The 16,941-nt window shown below is 43.5% G+C and overlaps 1 protein-coding gene across 3 annotated transcripts in view; it reads left to right on the forward strand.

Annotated features, from left to right (window-relative positions):
- Window positions 1-16,669, forward strand: part of kif26ab (kinesin family member 26Ab) — a gene marked incomplete at its 5' end in the record, with an annotated part of 72,069 nt that extends 55,400 nt beyond the window's left edge. For all 3 annotated transcript variants that reach the window (XM_079370370.1, XM_079370371.1, XM_079370372.1), the window contains 12 exons: window positions 283-466; window positions 3,242-3,454; window positions 4,496-4,589; window positions 5,624-5,886; window positions 6,710-6,893; window positions 7,673-7,832; window positions 8,138-8,300; window positions 9,175-12,418; window positions 13,170-13,363; window positions 14,238-14,261; window positions 14,497-14,647; window positions 14,732-16,669. In XM_079370370.1, coding sequence (XP_079226496.1) covers window positions 283-466; window positions 3,242-3,454; window positions 4,496-4,589; window positions 5,624-5,886; window positions 6,710-6,893; window positions 7,673-7,832; window positions 8,138-8,300; window positions 9,175-12,418; window positions 13,170-13,363; window positions 14,238-14,261; window positions 14,497-14,647; window positions 14,732-14,913 — 5,056 coding nt within the window. In that variant the 3' untranslated portion in view covers window positions 14,914-16,669. The remainder of the gene's footprint in view (window positions 1-282; window positions 467-3,241; window positions 3,455-4,495; window positions 4,590-5,623; window positions 5,887-6,709; window positions 6,894-7,672; window positions 7,833-8,137; window positions 8,301-9,174; window positions 12,419-13,169; window positions 13,364-14,237; window positions 14,262-14,496; window positions 14,648-14,731) is intronic.
- Between the last annotated feature and the right edge of the window lie 272 nt (window positions 16,670-16,941).

The following is a 16,941-nucleotide window of genomic DNA, read 5'->3' on the forward strand; positions in this document are numbered from 1 at the left end:
GGGGGTAGTGGCACAGTGTAGCTCTCCTGCTGACTTGTATTACTCCTAGAAACTAAAAGGAGCGTGTTGACCTTTATTTTGTAGTTTCAGCGTTTGATTTTTAAAAGCCTAGCAGCTCACGCCTTGAAAAAATGTCAGGCTAGACATTTAAAATCAATAACCTTGTCTTGGGTACAACCACCCTGGGTGAAAACCTCACCTGAGCAAAGAAAAATACTTGCTGATGTGTGAACTTTGTGAAATGGTTGTTTATCTCTGATCTTTTTTTTCCTCTATTTCCAGGGCAGCTCAGAAGCTGAACCTCTCCTCCAAGCGGAAGAAGCACCAGCCCTCACTGCTCCACCCACAGGAGCCCTCCATATACCCAACCAACTTTAGCGGCATCCTGCAAGTCTCGCCACCGCCTGCTCCGCCATGCTTGCTACGAGCTGTGTCCAAAGTTAAAGAGAACCCTGGGATGGGGAAGGTGAGATCAGATTTTTACTAGCATCCACAAAGCACTCAAGTCTATCAGACTCTTTTCATGCAAGCTCTCATAACCTCTCCCCCACACAAACAAATACACAAACAAAGAGACACACAGACCCCCATTAGAAGGGGAGAATGCAGGGTGGCGACAAACTGGTCCACAGGCAGCGTGCCATCTGGTCCAGTCCAAGCAGTTATAGTCTGATAAGCCTGCAGGAATGTCATGAATTCAGTCAGTTTGAGAGAGACCAGCATTCCTATCTCTGAATGGAGAAAGACAGAGAAAACTACAATTCACAAATCTGTGCTCAGCGGGATGTCTAATGACATTTTAGGTACAGGGCGTGATGATGAAAGTCTGGCAGTCATTAAACAAAGCTGCACAAACACATCACTCTTCCTCTGTGGTTTATTGAGTATTGTTTGTCTTAGCCTGCGTCCTCTATTTATGGAGCAGAAGAAGTCCCCCAACAAGATCCCACCTGGATAGGAAGTGCTTGGATCTGTTGCCAGGTATCAGGAGGGCTGAGAGTATGTACATATTGTTAATCCCCTTATACCAAAAAAATGGTGACATTAACAAGTCTCCACAAGCCCACACCTGAAGTTTACAGTACATTTTATTTATAGCTTAATCACAACAGTAGCCATCTTAGGTGACTTAAAATAAAGAAAACGTCTTGTACTCTTTGTTATATTATTATAAAGTCAGCATACACAAAGCAACACCTTTAACAGATAGTAGATACTCACAGTAGTAATGGCACATTTAGAAAGTAGATAACCAATAACAATCATTGTTATGATAATATGATTATTCAGAATGTCAATGCACTTTTCTCGTTTCTTTGTCCCTGTGTCTCTGTTGCTTGTGGAATCACAGCTGCCATTATGAAGTGGCCTGCCTTGTTTCCCATTTTTCTGCATCTGTTTCACATTAATTTATCCTCAGACTTGAGTGAATGTCCTGTTTTCATCTATGTGGGTCACATCCACCACTCCACTTTTGACCTAGAGACAGTTCTCTTAGCCACAGAGAGCGGAGTGGATGGAGGAATGCCAGGCCACACTAATAGGTTTTGTGGAGGGATCAAGGGACAGAATAACAGGGGCCATTAGCACGGACTCTGAGGTGTGAAAATACTCTAGCCAATCCTCTGTAGCCTCCAGTGTCTGATCCCTGCCAACATAAATAAAACTGAGACATTAGCTCGCCTAGTAGCCTCTTGTTTGGTAGACGAAGCTTTAGCAGTCCTGTGCTGGAAGCCTAGTTTAAATGTCACAGCGAATGTAAATTACTCAACATATGCACACGTCAGTCACGTTAATGGCCCCTTGCAGAGTATAAACAGAGTTCACACTTGGCCTACAGAATGCAAAGATGGTTTCACTCACTGAAATAAAGGCATTTCTACAGGCATTGTTTCTGAGGGCTGGTGTCTGCATGTGTAGTAATATTTATGAACTATGAATGGGCCTTTTGTGTCACCCTGATGACAGAGGGAAGGAGGTTCACTTTATTTTAAGGGTTTTGTTTCAATGCCTGGGAGGCATCACAGGTGCTTTTCTAAGCCACTGTGAATGGCTCAGGATAGAGTTCCCTTTCTCATAAACTGTATGATACAGAAAGTGTTCAGTTGATATAATGCTAGGCGTAACACTAAACACTGAGGGAGCTGACAGGGGCTGCTATACATATCCCATACGCCATTTATGTCTCCTGTCAGTTGGAGATATATTTCCACACACTGCCTTTGGAGATATAGGTCTGATGTATTTCTGACCATCACATTGTAAGGCAGTACAGAGTTGTTGGAATTTCAAAAGGTGATTCTAAATGAGGGTATCATGTAGCCTGATATGCACAAACATGATCACACTTGCACACAAAAAAACCACACAATATATCTACTGTATTTAGCATGGTAGAAGAGGGAATGGTGTTTCTTTATGTTTATAATAAGGTGCTATAAAATAAAACCTGACCTCACTTCTGTAACCACACTGATTATGTTAGACATGCACAGGCTCGTGGAAGTATAGTGGCAAATCAACACCTTAAGTCTTTCATGATATTTTGTATACCATGCAGGCACCGTGAACTCTACTGTGACCTGTGGAATGTATTAAAACTGCATTTTTGTCAAGCCCAAGAATGCAACAGGGTGGATTTGGAGCTCCCATTTTCCAGGCAACAGATGAGAAGGAGAAAAAGTGTGTAGGTGGGATAAGAGGGGGGCCATATGCTCCTACACTCCCATGCTGGCAAGCGGCTCCTGGTCCAGAAAAAAAAAAAAAAAAAGAACCCCGCCTGAGGGATAATCCCTCAGCGTGGCGCTTCACACATTAATTTCCACCATTTTCTGCTGAGATTTTCAATACACACCTTGCTGCCTTTAGCTGACACCATTATGCGATGTGTTGACCCATTGGGTTGGCCAGTCGATGTGAGACTGAGAGTTTCCATGGTAACCTTCAATGTCTGTCATCTCTGACAAAGTGGACGTGATACAAATGCACAAAGTGATGCCATTCCCTCAGTATGGTTCTTCACCTATTATCTCAATGGCAGCTTGATTTTTCTTCTTTTTTTGTTTTTTTGTGAGTAAAGGATGTGAAGTGTCTCTATATTCTTTTTTTCTCCATGCAAATATTGTAAATTACACTCTCACATCCCTCTCTTGATATGTCTTTCTAGTTTGAATTATTTCTCAGTTCTAATCAACCACTTTTTATCCTTTTGTTTTCTTCTTCGTCGCCCCTGGCGGTTCAGGTAAAAGTGATGATGCGTATCTGTCCGTCTGTGGAGACAGCAGATTCCTCGGAGTCTCAGTCCTTCTTGAAAGTTGACAGCAGGAAGAAGCAGCTGACCCTCTACGACCCCGCCTCCAGCCCACACTCTGGTTCAGGACACAGGAGATCTGCCACCGTGGCGGTCCCAAAGATATTCGCCTTCGATGCTGTTTTTACCCAGGATGCCTCACAAGTAAGGGCCAGCTGGGCATGTGCTTGTGTGTGTGTGTATATGTATATGTTTTTTTTAAGGTGTCATGTGGGAATTCAGCCTCTCAAGGGCAAAGGGACATCTTTATGCTGGCAGGGTGTGGCCAGAGGCTTAGAGAAAAATGCCTGTCTTGGGTCAGGGGGCATTCTTACCAGTGTGAGCCTAACAGCTGGGCCTTTTAAGCCCCCTTGGGGAATGATTTGAATCCACTCCAGTTATATGTAACCTCTCCTTTCATAGAAGAGCTATATGTAACCTCAGCCTACTGCAGCCCACAGCAGGCATAACCACAGAGATCAAAGACAAAGGTCAGAAACATGTTTACCCTCTGTTGACTCTGTAGAATGCCAGTTTAGCTCTCTACACATCTTAAAACAAACTGTAATGCATAAAATGGAGTGATTATATATGTCAATCACTGCTAATTCGTAAATGTAAGGTTACTTTTTCATTGTATTTCCCCATGGTGCCATAAACAATAAATAGCAACGAAGGCAGAGATGGTTGTCGTCACTGGTGTACAACAGCGTTCCAGTAGCAGTGAGAGCCTCAGATCTTCTATCATATCTCACCTACTTTGAGTGTGTATTTTCTTAAGTAAGCTGCTGATAGCTGGAGTCTAAATGTTGCTGCTGCAGTTCTGAGGCCGGGGCTGCTAGATTGTGCCATTGGGACACCACCGCTGGTGGCTAACAGCAACAGCAAGCTGTTCTGATGTTAGAGGCCTTGTTTGCTGTGTGATGTATGGGGAAGGGGCCTCTGCTGCAGAAGCCTGGCCCCAGAGGACTCATGCTGAAACAGATTGCAAAAATGAGCCACACATTGCAGCACACAAACACGCATACTCCTGAGTGATGAAAAATCCTGAAGACATTTATGGGATTTGATGGAACAAATACTGAATACCTCCAAATAGCTGTTTAATTTATAGAATAACTGACCTGCTTTTCTTGACCTTATTTCTCTGGTGTGACTGAATTGTAAATTGACTGTATGGGGGATGTCTCTGTGTGTCTTCCGCAGGCTGAGGTGTGCTCAGGGACAGTAGCCGAGGTCATCCAGTCTGTGGTGAACGGTGCAGACGGCTGCATCTTCTGCTTCGGCCAAGTGAAGCTTGGTAAGCTCCTCCGCTGGCAAGAGATTAGAGAAAAGCCATTGTTAGCCAAAGAACATTTTCATTGCTCTTTGTTAGCTACACTTGATGTACAACAATTGGCTTAGCTGCGCACTGGGGTGAGTCGAGGAATGGGAGACTTAAGGATAGGAACTGGGGTGAGTCTGGGGTGGGGGTTAAGGGTGAAAAGTGCTGCATCCAGTTTCAGGGCTCAGTCTGTAATTAAAATCTTAGTAATTGCGCTGGCCAGTACTCTCAGGCTGCAGGCTTGCTCTCATCAGACTACTGCTGCTTCCACTACCTGTAATACTCCACAGATTGAAGCTTCTGGAATGGGACCTTGGATTAGTTCTTTTAAATTTGCATGTAGTGGATTATACATGTTTTCATTAGCAGTTGTTTAACACAATAACCCCCAGGAGGTATCCACTGTCAGTGTCCATTGTTGTGCAGAACCATAAAAAACAACATGATAATATTATTCAATGTGATACAATAACATACTGTATGGTGTTGTTCAGTAGATAAGGTCCAATATGATATGTCTAGGAGTAGTCTAGGATTCAGTGCTGCATACATTTATTTGTCTTCACAACTGAAAGATAATGAACAACAGTCCCCATGTGAACAAGTCAAAGCAAGTTCATTTATTATACTCATTTCAGTAACAAGGCAATTTTAAAGTTCTTCTCACAAGACACAAAAAGCATCATGACAAAGAGAAACAGAAACAAACCGTTAGCAATCACAGAGAAAATTAAAACCTGAAAAAAATGTTTAAAAAATTCAAATAAAAAAAAAAAAAAAAAAATTACGACATAAAGCAGAAATAAGAATTTTTCCCTTTTTTTACGTGTTCTAGTGCTCTGGAGTCAACAAGAAATAACAACGCCATAAAACCACGTCTTTGTCAACCTCCACCCGTTGCTAACAGATTTCTTAAAAAATAGTCACTTGAGGTCGAAATTATTGTCAGTGTACCAGGCTTGCACACAAAGCCATTTCCATCCCCCTCTCTCTCTTTCACACATCCCCAGGCAAGACATACACCATGATTGGCAAAGACAGCTCCACTCAAAGCCTCGGCATTGTGCCCTGTGCCATTTCCTGGCTCTTCAAGCTCATCAATGAGCGAAAGGAGAAGACTGGCACGCGCTTCTCTGTCCGAGTGTCTGCGGTGGAAATCTTCGGGAAGGATGAGGAGCTGAAGGACTTGTTGTCTGAGGTGTCAACAGGCAGTCTGCAGGAGGGCCAGTCCCCAGGAATCCACCTGAGGGAGGATCCCATCTGTGGCACTCAGGTGAGAAGAATTCCACCTCCTTCACTTTTCCTTTGTTCCCTGATCCTTTCATTCGCTCTGCGGGTTATACAGTATTAGTCTGTGTGAGTATTGATCTCTGGCTGTCTATGATCTACCTCTTCCTCTACAAAAGATTTTGACTTTTTTTATGTGAGGTGCATGTGTGTCTGTTTTTATCTCCCAGGACTTCCCACTCTATCTTTCCAGCTTCAGAAATCCTTTGCTTTATATTTTCACAAAACCCTGCTGTGGTATTGATGGCTTTTTTCTTACCTTTGTATTGACTCTCCTGTCAGCATCCATCAGCATCTATTACTGGTATGTTAGCGCTGGCCCTCTGCAGCACAATAGGACTTCTATTGGGGGATGGTGGAGGACTGTAGGTTTGATGGCGCTCACAGGTGTTGCTGTCAGATGTTTTTTTGGGGAGGGGGTCTGTATGGACTTCAAAGGCTGTCTGAAGCTTCAGCTTTCTCTTCTTCTCGGCAGCTCTTTTCATGATTACCCCCCTCTGCCACTGCCTTCTCTTCTTCCTCTTCCTCCTCCTCTCCTTCTGTCTCCACCACCATCATCACATCCATTGCGAGGAGAAGTGCCCTTGCCTCCTGCTCAACTATTAACTCTCCTAATCCTCCTCCCTGCGTGTGCATATCTGCTCTTTTAATTGCCCCCGAGACCCAATCTAATAGGCTAGAAAACTGTGCCGAGGTCCAATTAGCTCACTCTCCAGTATCCTTTCGACATCTATCCTCTTTCTAAAGAACTATGTGGTCTTTTTTGCCCACCCTAACCCTTTCCTCTGTCTCTTCCTTCCCCTCCGCAGCTTCAGAATCAGAGCGAGCTTCGGGCCCCGACGGCCGAGAAAGCTGCCTTCTTCCTGGATGCCGCTATTGCTGCACGCAGCACTAGCAGGCCAAATGTGGATGAGGAGGAGCGACGCAACTCCCACATGCTGTTCACGCTCCACATTTACCAGTACCGCATGGAGAAGAGCGGCAAGGGAGGAAGTTAGTACCATCATTACTAACAGAAATTCTTTAGCAGTGTATCAACAAGTGCCCCCTCACAATAATGCCTATTTTGCCATTTGTATCTGAACGTATACACATTTAAGAGGACATCATTTTTAACAGAAGTAGAAGTGAATTAGAATTTTCAAATATTACCCATCCTCCAAATTATGACCAATGACAAGATGTTGTTTTTTGTCATGAGCTGTGAAGCAGAAAACTGTACTCTGAATACAATGTTCCATCAGACTAGTCCCATTTTTCCTATGTTAATGGATAAATTGGGTTTTTTTTGCCTTTCAGAAAATGTTTTTGTATGCATGCATTATTGTCTGTTGGACGAGAGGAAATGAAGCTTTGACGCCTTCCTGACAGGAGTTTAATGTTTTGTTGCTGCTTTTTCAATTACATCAGTCCCAGAATAACACTGTGTAGCCTTGTGATTGTTAAGATGACAGCCAATTCCCCTTCCACCACAACTCATCAGAAATGGACTGTTATTTATGTGTCTGATTTTCAGTAAATTCTACTCTTTGTTTCATGTGTCTAACCGACTGAGCGTTCTTGTTGCCCTAAATTACACATCTGGTGGGAATTTACCAGTTGAAATGACTTCACTGCGGTAATCTTACTCATAAATAAATCAGTGCCGTGTCTCGTCTTGGCTGAGCCATGCCACTCCTGTCATCATGACACTGTGCATGAGGAAGTGACCTCAGAGAGGGAGTGTCTGTGCAGTGCTCACCTGGTTTCTTCTTCTTCTGTGGTTGGCACAGTGTCAGGCGGACGGAGCAGGCTGCACCTCATCGACCTGGGGAGTTGTGAGAAGGTCCTGAGTAAGAGCAGAGACGGAGGGGGAGGCTTGTGTTTATCCCTGAATGCTCTGGGGAATGTCATCATGGCGTTAGCAAATGGAGCCAAACATGTACCTTACAGGTAAGAAAACTACAGCTAGACGAACAGTCTCTTATACTGTGTTTAATAGGTTGTTGTATTTGTTTCAGGCAAGATGCTTGTCTTCAGTACTATAGTTTTCAGTGTGACTGTTTAAAGAGCTTTTTAAAGTAAAATCCTCTGGTATTGCAGAGATTATATTATGGTTGCTCGAGTATGAATAGCTAATAACTTGTCATTTTTCAGTGCAGAGAATTATAAATAGCTCCTCCTGGAATAATATGATCAAATTTTATTGTCATTTTGAAATGTAGCATGCTGTATAATAACAATACTTCACTCCATAGGGACAGCAAACTGACAATGTTATTGAGGGAGTCCCTTGGCAACATCAACTGCAGAACCACCATGATCGCCCACATCTCTGACTCTCCTGCCAACTATGCTGACTCACTCACCACCATCCAGCTGGCATCCCGTATCCACCGCATGAGGAAGAAGAAGTCTAAGGTACACTGATACACTCATTAGTGTTGATAAATCTGCTGAACATATGCCATTATAAACTAATGCATAAATAAATATATGTATAAAAAGAGATACTGACAGCAGTATTTGTCAATTCAACAACACGGGGGTTTGGCATGTAAATTGTAATACTTGTTAATAATGATACATGCAATTACTCCATTTAATGCTCACTGTTGAGAAATGATACATGAAAGGTCATTGCTATTCAACATTAAACAGAATTTAATTATGTTTAATATAGCAATTGTGCATGTTTAACTTTGATCTCATCATATTTCATGCCGCAGATAAAGTCGTAATATTTGTCTTCGCTCTGTATTTGGGAGCAATTAACACAATGAATGTGTTGTTTCTGCAAATGAAAGATTATGAGAGCAGTAACTCAGAGCAACTTTTTCTCTGCTCCTCACACATAATCATGTAATCAATACCAATGCCCAAGGAAGTGCGTAATGCTCCTTGGATTAGGGAAATATATGCTCCTGATAATTAGGTGGAATGACAGCATGTATTTATTCTGTAAAGGTCCCTGACATGATTATAATACAGCCCCCATACTGCACTTTGTATTATTGATGGTAATTTCTCCGTGACTATTGATGTGCACTTTTAACCTTTGGGTAAATATCGACTGGTATTTTCATAGGAATTAATGTTTGTGATTGATTTCACTTTGAGATGGTCAAGGAATAAATCTTCTGTAAATTACAAGGATTTTAAAGCATTTTTTAGAGGGGGGATGAAAACTAGAATGTTACATTAATATTGTAAGAAGATGGAATTGTATTGCTGTCATCTTTTCATTAAAAATCTGAAAGACTCACTTCTCTTTTACTCCATCTTCACTTTGCAGTATGCATCCAGTTCTTCTGGGGGAGAGAGCTCCTGTGAGGAAGGGAGGATCCGCCGGCCGCCCCACCTTAGACCGTTCCACCCTCGGACAGTCGCTCTGGACCCAGACCTGCCTTTAATGCTCAGTGACCCAGACTACTCCTCAAGTAGTGAACAATCCTGTGATACTGTCATTTACGTAGGCCCTGGGGGAACCGCTATCTCAGACAGGGAGCTCAGTGACAACGAAGGCCCACCTGCTTTTGTTCCAATCATCCCCTCCCTGAACAGAAAGAAGTCTGCAAAAGACGGCCCTCTGGACCGGGACCAGTTCTTCAAATGCAACACTTTTGCTGAGCTGCAGGAGAGGCTGGAGTGTATAGATGGCAGTGAAGAACCCACTGCATTTGTTGGAGAGGGCAAGAAAAGCCAGGCCAGCCCCAAAACAGACAAATCCTTGGAGAGCCAAGGTTCTGTTTCACCAAAGACTTTAGCAAATATTTCGTATACCCAAGAGGTTTCACCCCAACAGTCTCCTAAATCGGTTGCCTCACAACCACCCTGCAGTCCCAACAGCAAACCAAAACTGGACAATGCTAAAGCGCAATGCACGCCTGTGGAAAAAGCAACTGCGAGTGTTCAAAATGTGTGCAGAACCAGTGCTGATGGGGAGAAGTCCTTGGTTTCAGAAAGTAGGGTTAGCATTAACAAACAAGCAACTGCTGCAGGGTCCAATTCAGAGCCTGTGGTGAGGGAAAAGGTGTACCCCAACAAGAAAGCTTTGCCCAAACCAGCTCCACCTCCTTCACAGCAGAGAGAAAGCACAGACAAGGAGGAAAGATCCAGCACCAGAATGCCACCTGTGGGAATGAGTCACCAAGCAGTTAAAAGACGAGATCCTTACAGTTCACCTTTGCTTAGAGGTCCAGTGGAAGTGTGCCAGGTTCGCTCCACTTTAAGGGACAGATGTCTGGATCGGGACATCCTCAAAGCCACTGTAACCTTGCAGCAGCCTGTGGAGCTGAACGGAGAAGATGAGCTGGTGTTCACCGTGGTGGAGGAGCTTTCTATAGGCAATATTGTAGATAAAGGTCGGCCATCCAGTATTATCAGCTTTAATAGTGACTGTTCCCTTCAGGCTTTGGCTTCTGGGTCCAGGCCTGTCAGCATCATCAGTAGCATCAATGATGAATTTGACGCTTACACCTCGGGTATGGGAGGTTCAGAGGTGAATATTGCCGTGGTCACGCCCCTACAGGAGGGAGCAGCGGAATGCATGGACAGCAGAGGTTCATCTATCAGTTCCTGGCTGAGTGAGGTTAGCGTCTGCACTGTGGAGAGTGAAGGGGCTCATTCAACAGACGTCTTCCTTCCACAATCTAAACACATGGTACCAGAGGCCACCTTTTACTTTGATTCCCTGGATATGTTGCACTGTGTTTCCTCTACCAGAGATGCAATGAACTCCTTAAATGACAGTGGATTTGGTTTTTCTGAGCTAGACAGTGACAGTGCTGCCTCAAGCAAACTCTCATTGACCAAGCTGCCCCCATCTCCTGAATCAGCCAAAGGCTCCCTCCGAATGACATCTAAAATAACTAAAGCTCACTCGCTCAGCTCAACGCAGCTTCCACAAGGCCACCCCATAGTCCACTCCAGTCTTCCCAGGAAGATTAAACCTACCTCATCCATTTCTCACAGTAGTAGCAGCAGCAGCCGAGAGCCACCAAGGCAAGAGGCTAAGCAGGAGAGTCCTTGGCAGCGCAACGATAACCACCCAGAACCTCAACTTTCTGACTCCAGCAGCACCAGCAAATTCCTCAGAAACTTTCCTAGTGGTATCCCCTCTGGCAAAACATCCAACAACAGCAACAGTGTACCTCGCCCACCCAAGGTGCAGGGGTCTACCTCATCTCAGAGAGTGGTGGATGGCTGCGAGAAGTCAGTCAGTAAGAATCCACCCAGCAAAATGCCTCAGCTTAGGCGAGGTGCCACCACTCTGGGGACTGTTACGGTCATCCACTCCACAGACTACAAGGGAGCCCAAGATGTTATTGCATCTAGCAACAGCCTTAAATACTCCTCTCTGGGGAAAAATAACAAGGCTAACTCACAGAAAGCAAGCAATCTTCCAAGACCTGGTTGCACGTCACCTCCACCCCCGCCTCCAGTGAGAAAGTCCAGTTTGGACCATAAGACTAAGATCCTGCTCCCCCAAAGTGCCTTAAAGTCAGCATATGGGGAGGCAGGAAGGGGAGCAAGGGCAGCTGTGTCCGAGGATGAGCTTGAGGTACGTCACAGAGTAGACTCTACCAGTTTCAAAACCTCCAGCCTCAACACAGCCAAAGTAACCTCCAGCCTGAAGGGTAGAGGGCCAAGAGGGGAATCTGGGCAGCATTATGGCAGCCAAATGTCCCTGGAAAGGTGTGAAAGTCTGTCCTTATCAGGCTCCAGAGGTGCACTTAGTAGGGAAAATAGTGGGGCAAGTCTCGGAAGCAGCAAATCCAACCGATCCATTCCAAGGTTTGGTATTCCGAATTCATCCAGCTCCCCAATAGCTACCTGCCCATCCTCCCCAAGTGGAGGAAGTCTTAGTAGGTCCGGTCAGATTAAAGCTTCTGTTAATCCAAGAGCTTTAGGAACTGTCAATGGTAATAAAGCACGCTCACTGTCAGCAAACAACTCCAAAGGTCTGAGCTCCTCCACCAAATCTTTGGCCGCTCCTGTAAGCAGAAGCACCAACGCCAACCTCCCTCCATCAGGTCGTACCTCTGCCACTCGAACCGCTACTGCTGCAGTCAGCGGTAAACCCGGGAGAGGAACAATCATGGGCACAAAGCAGGCCATGAGGGCTGCCAACAGCCGTGTAAGCGAACTGGCAACAGGCAACATTTCCGGCAAACACATGAGAGGTTCGGGCGATTCAGACAGCGGGAACGACAGTGGGGTGAACGTAAGTGAAGACAAATCCCCCGTAGCCATGCTGCCGTCTCCCTACAGCAAAATCACAGCACCAAGGAGGCCACAGCGCTACAGTAGCGGCCACGGCAGCGACAACAGCAGCGTACTGAGTGGGGAGCTTCCTCCAGCGATGGGCCGCACAGCTCTGTTCTACCACAGCGGAGGCAGCAGCGGTTACGAAAGCATGATACGTGACAGCGAGGCCACGGGCAGCGCGTCCTCAGCCCATGACTCCATGAGCGAGAGTGGCATGTCATCTTCGGGCAGAATGAGGAGCTCCAAGTATCCCAAGAAGAGAACAAATGGTGAGGGAGTTGTGTGGGTGTGAGGGCTCTAATCATCTTAATGCTGTTACAGTTCAAAGCTCTTTGTCGTATGGGTTGCCTTAGTCTGACACAGAGCTTGCAGTAGCATTTACAGGCATTACAATGACTCTATAGAAATACATCTTCTTGTTGATGGTTTCTTTTGTTTTTGCCGTTTATAAGGATGCATTAGTATTAACGTTGGCCTGTTTAACAGACAGCTGAATTTCTCAAAGTAGCTTTAAAGTCAGAAATGTTGTAGTCAGTGCATGTGGGATGTAATCTATACCCATTGAAGTAGCATCCAGAAATGAGAAATAACCCATATAGCAGTTCTAACTTTATGAATCCATTTTCATTACATTCACGAATTGGTATATCATTGGATTTTCTCTCCTCCTGAATCAGCAGCATACATAATTCATACATATACAGGAAAATTATAATGAATGCTTCAAACATGACTGCTTCCGTCCTAGTGATGATCAAACAAGATGAATTGAACACGAGCAGCAGTGACCTGGTTCAGCTTTTTGTAGCCCTGTATATATAACCATTTGAATTCACGTGCATTTTATACAAGAAAGGCAACACTGACAGCCTTATAAATATGCAATCACCATTCTCCGCCGACCTGTGTAAAGCCTGGCATCTCTTTACATCTCAGAGTGAGGCTCATACATATTTACCCGTGGATCCCTGCAAATGCTACTATTGTAAAACAGGTGTTTATCTGTCCATGGCTCTTTAGGCTTCCAGAGAAGACGGCTCATACCGGCCCCCCTGCCAGATACATCATCCCTCGGGAAGAAGGCAGCCACAGCAGGCCAGTGGGTGGACTTACCTCCTATGTCTGGACCGCTGAAGGAGCCCTTTGAGATCAAGGTGTATGAGATTGACGATGTGGAACGGCTTCAGAGGAGACGTCAGGAGGAGACAGCAGAGGTGAGTGGAGGGTCATCCTGACTTGTTTTACACGCTGGTTGATCTGGTTAAACTTGTTTTGGATAATGTAATGTCTAGGTCAAGGGCTTGTGAATCCCTCTCACTAAGCTTTAGGAATACTTTGCATGTGCCACATTGACTTGCCTTGTGGGAATGTCTTCACGCACATCTTCCCAGTTTCTTTTTAAAGAACTGGACAGGGATAATATGTCTCAGACGTCTGACCTTCAGTCAGCTCAGAGGAAAATCCCAGAGTTAAAGTGTCTGTGTTGAGTTCCCCAGAGCCTGGTATTTTGGCAGCGATCCTCTGGAATGTCAAGAGTTCAGGAGGCAATTACTGAGGAGGGTTAATTGGTTTGGATATGAGTGACGACCCGCCTTACTGCTGACGATGGTGGTTGTGCTAAAATGAAAAAAAAAGATAGTATCAGAAGATTGTTCAGGGAATTTTTGATAAATGTAACAGCACTCAACAGCAGCCCAAATCTGCTAGCACTCATCACCGGCTGCCTGATCGCTTTTTACAGCATACTCTTCATCTGTGGATCATTAACTGCCCCTGCTCATCAACACAGCAGGACAGGGAATTGTCAAGATATGAAATCAGCTAGATGGTGGTTTGATTTACTTTCAATTAGGAAAAAGTGATATTTAATTTGTCTCTTAGCCATTACTGCCTCAGTGGAAAAATAGCTTTCTCTGACTTTTCTCGACTATTTCAAAAATTATAACTGGTGTTGTGTGTGTGCATCCATTGCTTGTTTTTCCACTATTTCTCTTGACATGACAAGTTTCCCTATATTTTTCTCATTGAATATTGAATCCCACTTAAAATATTAACTTGTTTTATCTGTTTTTCCATACTTGTCCTCAGCAACCGTTCCAAGACGTTGACAAGGTGAGCGAAAAAAAAATCCATCTTTACTGAGGTTTCATAATTAGAAATTAAAACTTTTTTTTACACAAGTTTCATTATCATATTTATGATTTAATACATTCTAAAAAAATAATAATCCTACAACATGAAGAATCCCACTATTACAACAGCAGCCCAGCATCTTAGACTCTCATTTTATTCAATGTTGGCTAGTGTCTGTATATGTAATTAATTATCTCTCTTTTTTCTCTCTCAGGGTCTACAGTATTTTAACAGTAAACTAAAGATATTGGAGAGAAGGCAACAGCAAGTGAGAGAACTAAGGTTGAAGCATGAAGTGTTGTTGGAAGAGCTGGAAGACTCCAAAACCCGACTGATGATGGACCCCAGCAAGTGGATAGGAGAGTGTGAGTCATTTTTTTTAAATACACATTTTTAAATATCTGAGGTGTTAACCTTTGTAACCAATCTTTAAATATCCTTCTTAACAGTCGAGGTGGACCAGAGTTTGGATAAAGAGTCTCCAGAGTACCTGGAAGCTTTGGCACAGGCCACAGAGGAGCTGGAGTTTTGTGTCAATCTATGCAAGTCCCGCATCATGATGGTGACCTGCTTTGACATCGCCATGCCAACCCCCTGTGCTCAGGAGGGACTGCGGGAAATCGAGGTCTGAGGACAAAAGCAAGTGGATGTGGAGAAATTAGGAAGTGAGAAAAAAAGAGGATAATGATGTGTAGTTGTCACTGGAATGAAGAATAACATGAGATGAGATGAGAGTGGATCTTTGCATGAAGACTGAGGAGATGCTAACACCTAGCTACAGTGTGTCCAGGACGTGATTTACTGTCAGAGAAATAAAACGTGAGCACAAATGCTGTTGCTTGTGTGGCAAAGCAAGGGCCATCACTTACTCAAGATACAATGAACAACACCTGGAAGTGCCTTTTTAACTGTGTTGTTTTGAGTCATTATTTTTCATAAGGTGCAGGTATCTTCAGCATACCTGAACAAACCCTTGAACATATTACTTTTAAGAAATTTAAATATTTTATATTGCATTGTATAGTGTATTTATATGACTATGTGGTGTGTACAAATATCCTTTTAAGGGAAAAATAAAGAGGGAAAAAAAGAGAAAAAGCAATAAGCTAATGTTATTGCGCTCCCAGACTTTGCCTTTCTCTTCTTTCAAACCTCAGTCAGCATTTTAACCATGTTCATTCAGCCTCTAGCGCCTTACGTTAACTCTCTGGTTCTGTAGTTTTCTAGTTTTTTCAAACTATGTTTCTCAACAAGGACTGCATTTGCTGTTGTCACTCTTCGCCTACCAGCTGGCCCGTGAATGCCAGCAAGGCTGAGTGAATGTTTTCCTCCTCCAGTTGCCTTGATCAAAATGGGTCTCAGTGGATGCACTAAGGTGGGGAAGCCGCATTTGTCCCACTAAAAATGAGAGATTATTAAGCCAAAACATATCAATCAGAGGGCCACTGTGATAGAAGGTGAGTGATTAGTCGTGATTCAGCCATTCTCTCTCGTGCCTCAGTACAGTATCTGAGAGACTTCCCAACATTAGCCTAGCCTAGCCTGGTTAGCCTGGCTGGGAATGAGTGCTGTCTCTAAAGTAATGAGGCACAGGTTAGATAGCACAAGTCCTCTGGCCTCTTTATACAAAACCTGTTTCTTTTTCGCTCTATGCATTCCCATACATTCACTGTTAAACCCTCCACATACTAAAGAGCAGCAGCACAGTTTGGCTTCTTTTGCCCCCCCCCTTTTTTAAATTGGCAAATTATCAAAGTTGATCTCACTAAGCACGTGACTAAGACTCCAGAGTTGTTATTTTGCAGTGAATAAGAGCAAATGATCGTGACATTGTTTTGGGAAATCAATCATGTTATCAGATCTTTGTAGCTTCCAGAATGTGCTTGTTGTGCATCAAACGGCTTACTCACCACGAAAACAAAGAGGATGGCTGAAAAATGATTGTTGTGTTAAACAAACGGGCTTTGTTGTACTTAAATGATTTCTTTATCCAGGACGAACATGACTTTACTTTCTCTCTTTCTTTTACCAAGATGTACTCTCTCAGGCCCTATCTGAAGATGCTGCATGAGATTTTTTTAATCATTTTTACAAACCATTTCTACTCCATTTTTTTCACTTTTAATGTTTCACATAACTTCTGTGTTTTTCTTCTCTAATGTGGGGTTGGTTAGGCTCATGAATGAAATAACTGTTACCAAACTGAGACCTTTTTTTCCAAAAAAAAAAAATATATGTAAAGGTCGTATTTCATATCAAAACCCATATTTTCTAAAAACCTTTGTTTTTGTATAGCATTTTCAAACCCTGTGTATAAATGTATGATATGGCAGCTTGTGTTTTACTTTTACAGTATCTGTGAATAAAATGTTTCTTCTTACTAATGATTCAAGATCCAATGTTTTTCCTTCCTTTGTCGGTATTCAATGGATTGTTTCTTTCTGCAACACTGGACGGAAAAGGCTAAATGAAACCAAGATAGGAACCTTTCTCTCAAGATCACAAGACTACCTTAAGGGTAAAACTTCAGGTTACAGCAGGTGGAGAGAGCTGTGTCTGTAAATCTTCTTAATAAAGAAATCACTCTTTTCTATTTAATTAATTGCCTCACTGTTCACATTTCCATCAAAATTATACAACTAGTGACCATTTTGGTTAG

Source organism: Symphodus melops (assembly GCF_947650265.1).
Source record: "Symphodus melops genome assembly, chromosome: 19".
In the NCBI taxonomy this organism is placed as follows: Eukaryota; Metazoa; Chordata; class Actinopteri; order Labriformes; family Labridae; genus Symphodus; species Symphodus melops.